This window comes from Colobus angolensis, unplaced genomic scaffold (assembly GCF_000951035.1).
Source record: "Colobus angolensis palliatus isolate OR3802 unplaced genomic scaffold, Cang.pa_1.0 Scaffold105, whole genome shotgun sequence".
In the NCBI taxonomy this organism is placed as follows: Eukaryota; Metazoa; Chordata; class Mammalia; order Primates; family Cercopithecidae; genus Colobus; species Colobus angolensis.
Genome location: NW_012111475.1, coordinates 6,122,537 through 6,131,601, shown reverse-complemented (window position 1 = coordinate 6,131,601; position 9,065 = coordinate 6,122,537). Strand labels below are relative to the sequence as shown.

The following is a 9,065-nucleotide window of genomic DNA, read 5'->3' as shown; positions in this document are numbered from 1 at the left end:
TGTGGAGAAATAGGAACACTTTTACACTGTTGGTGGGAATGTAAACTAGTTCAACCATTGTGGAAGACAGTGTGGAGATTCCTCAAGGATCCAGAACTAGAAATACCGTTTGACACAGCCATCCCATTACTGGGTATAAACCCAAAGGATTATAAAATCATGCTGCTATAAAGACACATGCATATATATGTTTATTGCGGCACTATTCACAATAGCAAAGACTGGGAACCAACCCAAATGTCCATCAATGACAGACTGGATTAAGAAAATGTGGTACATATACACCATGGAATACTATGCAGCCGTAAAAAAGGATGAGTTCACGTCCTTTGTAGGGACATGGATGCAGCTGGAAACCATCTCAGCAAACTATTGCAAGAACAGAAAACCAAACACAGCATGTTCCCACTCATAGGTGGGAATTGAACAATGAGAACACTTGGACACAGGAAGGGGAACATTACACACCGGGGCCTGCTGTGGGTTGGGAGTAGGGGGTAGGGACAGCATTAGGAGATATACCTAATGTAAATGACGAGTTAATGGGTGCAGCACACCAACATTGCACATGTATACATATGTAACAAATCTGCACGTTGTGCACATGTACCCTAGAACATCAAGTATAATAAAAAAATAAAAATTTGCAAAAAAATTTTAAAAAAAACCAGCATGATATTGGTACCAAAACATACATAGACCAATGGAACAGAACAGAGGCCTCAGAAATAATACCACACATCTACAACCATCTGATCTTTGACAAACCTGACACATACAAGCAATGGGGAAAAGATTCCCTATTTGATAAATGGTGTTGGGAAAACTGGCTAGCCATATGCAGAAAACTGAAACTGGACCCCTTCCTTACACCTTATACAAAAATCAACTCAAGATAGATCAAAGACTTAAACGTAAGACCTAGGACCATAAAACTCCTAGAAGAAAATCTGGGCAGTACCATTCAGGACATAGGCATGGGCAAAGACTTCATGTCTAAAACACCAAAAGCAATGGCAACAAAAGCCAAAATTGACAAATGGGATCTAATTAAACTAAAGAGCTTCTGCACAGCAAAAGAAACTATCATCAGAGTGAACAGGCAACCTACAGAATGGGAGAAAACTTTTGCAATCTACCCATCTGACAAAGGGCTAATACCAGACTCTACAAATAACTTACACAAATTTACAAGAAAAAAACAAACAACCCCATTAAAAAGTGGGCAAAGGATATGAACAGACACTTCCCAAAAGAAGACATTTATGCAACCAACAGACATATAAAAAAATGCTCATCATCACTGGTCATTAGAGAAATGCAAATCAAAATGTCAGTGAGACACCATCTCACTCCAGTTAGAATGGCAATCATTACAAAATCAGGAAACAACAGATGCTGGAGAGGATGTGGAGCAATAGGAACGCTTTTACACTGTTGGTGGGAATGTTACTTAGTTCAACCATTGTGGAAGACAGTGTGGCGATTCCTCAAGGATCTAGAACGAGCAATACCATTTGACCCAGCCATCCCATTACTGGGCATATACCCAAAGGATTATAAATGATTCTGCAATGAAGACACATGCACACGTACATTCATTGCGGCACTATTCAAAACAGCAAAGACTCGGAACCAACCCAAATGTCCATCAATGATAGACTGGATTAAGAAAACGTGGCACATATACACCATGGAATACCATGCAGCCATAAAAAAGGATGAGTTCATGTCCTTTGCAGGGACATGGATGAAGCTGGAAACCATTAATTCTCAGCAAACTATCACAAGATCAGAAAACCAAACACTGCATGTTCTCACTCTTAAGTGGGAGTTAAACAATGAGAACACATGGACACAGGGAGGGGAACATCACACACCAGGGCCTGTAGGGAGTGGGGGGCTAGGGGAGGGATAACATTAGGAGAAATACCTAATGTAGGTGACAGGTTGATGGGTGCAGCAAACCACCATGGCACCTATCTACCTATGTAACAAAACTGCACGTTCTGCACATGTATCCCAGAACTTGAAGTATAATAAAAAAAAAAACATCAAATAAAGTACTGAGTTGATTTATATAAAGATAATACAACTGTTGTTATTCTGAACAATAACTAAATCCAAACTATATTCTTGGACCAGAAATATTTTATTGGTTCTATTTTTTTGATAGCAGAGATTAGTGGGTCAATTGGTAAACTTTGTTTAAATGGGATCTGTGGATTAGATGGTAATATTAATAATTTATTGTATCAATGTTTTATTGTATTTAATCAGTATACTAAGGTTATATAGGAGTGTTCTTGTGTGTAGGAAATATACACCAGGTGCCCAGGGATAATAGTGCATCATGTCTGTAACCTACTGTCAAAGGATTCAGAAAAAATATTAGCATAAGAAATAAAGACGAAAGGAGACAGAAAGAGGAAAAGAGAGGGAGGGAGGCAGAGGGCAATGTGGTAAACTATTAACACCTGGGGAATCTGGATGAAGGTTATATGAGAGTTTTTTATTCTATTCTGGTAACTTTTCTGTAAATGTGAAATCATTTCAAAATAAATTTTTTGTTTTTGCTTTTGTTTTTTGTATTTTTACTAGAGACAGGGTTTCAAAATAAGAAGTTTTTAAAAATAAGGTTTAAGAATCCTGGCTAACACGGTGAAACCCCATCTCTACTAAAAATACAAAAAATTAGCCGGGCGTGCTGGCAGGCGCCTGTAGTCCCAGCTACTCGGGAGGCTGAGGCAGGAGAATGGCGTGAAGCCGGGAAGCAGAGCTTGCAGTGAGCCGAGATCGTGCCACTGCACTCCAGTCTGGGTGACAGAGCTAGACTCCATCTGAAAATAATAATAATAATAATAAGGTTTAAGAAAAGATGTGATCCATTTGGAAATTCATGTCTTTGAAAAACCAAAAGTTATAAAGCAAACAGATCTTCACAACATATAAATTACAAAGGTGACACAGAAAAATGACCAAAGCAAAAACTGACCTGGGTTCCAGTATATGTTCTGCCACTAGTCACTGTAAGTAAGTCATCTAAGCTCTCTGGGCATCAATTACCTTATCACTGAAATGAGGGCATTTAATAAAATGGTCTTTAAAGTTCTTTTCCAGTCTTAAAACTATAATTTTCAGTTACTTCTAATGCTCACCTCCTTACTTCTCATACATTTTTTATAGAGATTATGTCTCAGAAAATTAATTTTTGTTAAATTTTAAAATTTACATTTTTTTTCAATAAACTGAATAATCAGTCTTACTGAAGCCATTAATAAGATAACTCAAAATCTTGTCAACTTGGCAGTAGCCACTATACTCACATAATATCCACACCTCCTGGAATAGCAGATGATGATGTGTGCTCTTTGCTGGATGAAGAATCAGTAGTACATTCTGGCTCGGATACAGAATCACTGCTGCAGGGCTCACTATTTGGAGATGCATTTCTTTGAGAGGTAGTGTCAACTACTATAGGTGTTAGCTCACCCTCACCGAATGCATCACTTATAAACATGCCTTCATGGATTAAATAAGCCACCTCTGTGTCCAGTGAATTATCTTTTGCAGCATTCTTCTGTTGTGAAATCTCTTCCAATTCTCTAGTCCTTTGGTTTTTGTCAAGAACTGAGAGAACAACACTGTGAATGATATTTAATGTTGCCTACAAGAAAATAGGACACACTTTTAAGGGACATAAAATATCTCTTACCCGAAGTTCCCAAAAGAGAATTCTGTGCATGTAATTTTGGACATCTATAATCATAAATGAGTCAAAGTCATGTATATCAGAATTTCTACCATCTTTTATTACATAGGAAAAGTGATGTGAAAAAGAACTGCCCAGGAGAAATGGGTTCACTAAAGCTTAGAAATAAAGTTCCTATATTTTAACTAATTTTTAAAATGGAAATCTCCCTAAAATATGTTGCATATTTCTCTGACCTCTTAAAAAGGTTACACTATGACCTCTTAAAAAGGTAACACTAAACATAACTTGCCCATCAGAGAATCATATACATTGATATGCCTGTCTAAAAGAAAAGGAATCTGTGTTACTTACCATGCCTAGCCCCCACCTCTCTCTCTCCTTTTCTCATATCTTCTCTCACTTATTCACTACTCTCCAGACATTCTAGTTCTCTTTCTAGTGTTCCCTCATTCCAGGATTGTTCCCACCTCAGTGCCTCTTCGGTTTCCACTATCCGGAATGCTCTTCACCTTGATCTTTGCACATATTTCCTTCTCATCACTGAGGTTCTGGCACCAGTGGTCACTTCCTCAAAGAGGCCTTCCCTGACTCTTCACCCAGCAACCCTATCCCATTATCCAGTTTAAAAAAAAAAAAAAATCATTATCTACAATTATCTTTGTTTATTCTAGGTCTCCTACTAGAATGTTAGCTCCATTCCATGACACTATAATCCTAATGCCTAGAATAGTGCCTGGCAAATAGGAGGTGCTCAGTAAATATTGAAAGCTAGGCAAATGAAGAGTAAATTTATGTAAACTAATGTCTTTATGGACAATTAGGAAATAAAGGACTGCTTGCCTATTTTAACATTCACAGTTGCAATCTTAAAATTTGTTTCTCCCTTTCTCAAAACGCTTACTTTTTTTGGAATCTCCACGGTTCTAGTGAAGCAGACTCCAACTTCGGGTCTCCAAAATCAAGAAAAGGATCTAAGCTAGTCCAGTTAGTACATGGAACCACCACAAGCTGAGCTTAATGATTAGGAAGGTACATAGAAGAGAGAATTGCCAAGAAATAAAGCCAAGGCTTGATGACATCAACAACCTCTCTATGAAGCACCTAAAGGCTGACCTACCTCTGTGTATTTTTTTAGTTATATGAGTTAATAAATCCCCTTAACTGTTTGAGACACTCTGAGTTGTGTTTCCTTAAACTGAAAGCATTTTAAATAGCCAATAGCCCATACAGTATATCGAAAATAGAGCCTTCAAGAGCTTTAGGACCAAAGTGTCTACTATGGATACTGCATTTTTTTTTCTTTCTTCATTGCTCACTAACTTCTTCTGTATTGTCACAAACTAGCTGCTCCACTACTGCTGCTTTAATCCTCACTGCTGTCCAATCTTTGATATACTTAGTTCCCCCATCTTGTTTTGCCTCTTTTTCCTTACCTCTTCTGTCTTGCTAATTTTCTTTCTTAACTTTTTAAAATAAAAAGACATGACAGACCTATCCAACATCTATTCTACATCACTTTTCCCACGGTACAAGAGCCATGTAATTTGGGTAGAAATAAGCCCACCTTCCAGCTTCAAGTATCAGTTCTAAATAGCCCACTCAGTGTACTCCCAACCTCCTTGCCTCTTGATTAGCTTAGAGACGAGAAGAAAATCCAGATTTAAACTAATAATCAGTGCACAGCATTTTCCTGATCACAGTGACTGGACATGTGACCTAAACTGGTTCAATCAATTAAAGCCAAGGACTTTCATTTGATGACTGAAGAAGAAAAACTCCAGGTGAAAGATTCTAAATTTGGCTTAATCAATAAAGGAATTTCATTTGGTGACTTAAGAAGAAAAACTCTAAGTAAAAAATAGAAAACTTCTAGGTGGTATAGAATTGTGGCAAATGTGGCAGACCCAGAACTGATGAAGCCAAGAGGAAAGAGAAAGGCAAAGCTGAATTGCAAACAGAGAAACTAAGCTGGAGAACCAAGACAAAACCATGCATGAAGCCCTTCCTAGTCTTGGACTTTTTTTAATTCCCAGAGCCAATACATTCCTTGTATTGCTTAAACTAGTTTGATTTGAATACTTCATTCCTTTTAATAACATCTTGGCTTATATACAGTTATTAAAAATTTCCACATAAAGTATATCAGATATTCTCTTAGGGATTCTTCTTTGCTGTTTTCACCATATCTACACTTCTAAAGATTTGCTAATTATTTTTTCCAAGTCTAAAGCCATTCTTAAGAATGCCAGAAGACTGGTATCCAAAAAATAAGATTTAAAAATATATAATAGGTTCAACAGTAGATACATCGTTTACTTTCTGAACTATTACATAGTCTGTAGACAAGTTCATGTTTCAAAAACACCAGGACAGCTAAGCCAAATATAATTTTCCAATCTTGAGAATGGAGTTAATGAAATATCTGATAGTCATATTGATAATGATAATGACAACTGATATTGTCATTCTGAAATGACAGACTAGGATTATTTATCCACACAACAAAATGAAATTTAAAAGCTAAGAATTCCTTGAAAAGAAGGTAAGCTGCATTTAAAGCCTGTTATCTTTTTTACCTATAAAAATTAGCCTAATCTATAGGGTACAAACAATAAACAAGAATTTAATAAAAAGTCAAAATACAATAGTAAAGAATGAAGTATGGAGGTCTTATAATCCTGATTTCAAACCTTACAAGACTATGGTAATCATAACAGTATGGTACTGGCATAAAGAGTGACATATAGAATACACATAGTCCAAAAATGAACTCTCACATATATAGTAAAATGTTTTTTGACAAGGGTGGCAAGACCACTCAATGCAGAAAGGTCAGTCTTTTCAACAAATGGTACTGGGAAAACTGAATATCCACATGCTAAAGAATGAAAGTAGACCTCTACCTTATACCACATATAAAAACTAACTAAAATCAATTAAAGGCCTAAATATAAGCTCTAAAAATATAAAACTCTTAGAAGACAATACAGGGAAAAAGCTTCATGACATTGGATTTGGCATTGATTTCTTGGATATGAAATGAAAAACACAGGTAACAACAAAAAAATAGACACACTGGACTACATCAAAATAGAAAAACTTCTATGCATCAAAAGACACCATTAACAGAGTAAAAAGGCAACCTACGGAATGGGAGAAAATATTTGCAAATCACATATCTGATAAAAAGTTAATATCCAGAATATGTAAAGAACCTCTACAACTCAACAACAAAAAAACCAAACCACCCCATTAAATAATAGGCAAATAAAACATTTTTCCAAAAAAAGACATAAAAATGCCCAATAAGCACATAAAAAAAATGCTCAACATCACTCATCATTAGAAAAATGTAAATTAAACCTACAGGGAAATACCACCTCATACCCATTAGGATGGCTAGTCTCACAAAATCCAGAAAATACATTTTGGTAAGGATGTAGAAAAACTGAAACCCTTGCGCACTATTGGTGGAAATGTAAAATGGTTCAGCTGCTATGGAGAGCAGTGCGAAGGTTCCTCAAAAAATTACAAATAGAATTACCATATGATCCAGAAGTTCCAATTCTGGGGTTGACAAAAATAAGGACTAAAATGGGGCCTCAGAGAGGTATCTGCATATGCATGCAAATATACAGAGGTATATGCATATGCTCCTAAAACCCTTGGAATCTCCAGAGTGGCAAATGCATGTCCATTCTCAACAGCCAAAAGGTGAAGGCAACACAAATGTCCACTGACAAATGAATGGATAAGCAAAATGTAGTGTATACACATATAATGGAATATTATTCATATTACTCAGCCTTAAAAAGGAAGGAAATTCTAACATGCTACAACACAGATGGCACCTGGAGGACATTAAGCTACACTAAATAAGCCAGTCACAAAAGGATAAATATTGTATGATTCCACTTACATGAAATACCTGATAATCAGTACACAGTATGAGTGCTCTATGAGTCAAACTCATAGAGATAGAAAGTAGAATGGTGGTTGCCAGGGGATGGGAGAAAGTGGAAAAGTGTGTGTGTGTGTGTGTGTGTGTGTGTGTGTCTAGACAGGATCTTGCTAGCTTTGCCCAGGACTTGTGTGTGTGTGTTCGTGGCTGTGTATGTGTACAGACAGGATCTTCCTAGGTTGCCCAGGCTGGTCTCAAACTGCTGTTCTCAAGCGATCCTCCTGCCTCAGCCTCTCAAGGTGTTGGAATTACAGGCATGAGCTACTATGTCAGGCCTATATTTGGTCTTTGTCCCCATTCCCTGGCATACAGCTCCTAAAAACCTTGGAATCTCCAGAGTGGTAAAAATGTCTTCATATGCTAAAGAGATGACAAACAGCCGAGGGCCGCTACATAGCCACAGGAGGAAGGCTGGTCACCTTGAAGACTAAGCCAGGATTAGGAGGTTGGGACTTTCAGCTCCACCTTGGCCAGAGTTGTTGTTGTTGTTATTATTATTATTATTATGACTTTGAGACAAAAGTTTTGCTCTTGTCACCCAAGGTGGAGTGCAATGGCATGATATTTGGCTCACTCAATCCATCTCCTACCCTGGCCTCCTGAGTAGCTGGGATCACATATGCCCACCACCACGCTCAGCTGATTTTTGTATTATTAGTAGAGATGGGGTTTCACCATGTTGGCCATATTCGTCTAAATTCCTGACCTCAGGTGATCCACCCACCTCAGCCTCCCAAAGTGCTGGGATTACAGGCGTGAGTCACCATGCCAGGCCCAGAGTTATTATGTAATAGGTATAGAGTTTCATCTTTGCAAGATAAAGAGTTCTGTGGATGGATGTTTGTAACGGTAGCACAATAGTGCAAATGAACTTAATGCCACTGAATTGTGCACTTAAAAACAGTTAAGATGGTAAGTTTTGTATGCTTATTTTTACCATGACCAAAAAGAAAGAAAAAACACACACTAAAAAAATACAAATAACAGAAACAGATCCTCAAGTTGTTAACAATTACTCAAATATGAAATTTATACATCCCAATAGTTTATTATTTATCCATTCAAAATAAAAATACTATTAAAATATTCTAGCTGAAAATTTACACTTTAATTTCTTTTAAAAAGTATAATACTAAATCCCTGCACTTTGGGAGGCCAAGGCAGGTGAATCTTGAGGTCAGGAGATTGAGATCATCCTGGCCAACATGGTGAAACCCCACCTGTACTAAAAACACAAAAATTAGCTGGACATGGTGGCATGCACCTGTAATCCCAGCTACTCAAGAGGCTGAGGCAAGATAATCACTTGAATCTGGAAGGCGAGATTGAAGTGAGCTGAGATTGTGCCACTGCACTCCAGCCTGGCAACAGAGTGAAACTCCATCTCAA

General features: G+C 37.4%; 1 protein-coding gene across 3 annotated transcripts in view; it reads right to left on the bottom strand.

The window, feature by feature from the left end:
* Positions 1 to 9,065, bottom strand: part of VPS54 (vacuolar protein sorting 54 homolog (S. cerevisiae)) — a 105,128-nt gene that overhangs the window by 41,807 nt on the left and 54,256 nt on the right. For all 3 annotated transcript variants that reach the window (XM_011944623.1, XM_011944630.1, XM_011944635.1), the window contains one exon: positions 3,327 to 3,667. In XM_011944623.1, the coding sequence (XP_011800013.1) occupies positions 3,327 to 3,667 (341 nt within the window). The remainder of the gene's footprint in view (positions 1 to 3,326; positions 3,668 to 9,065) is intronic.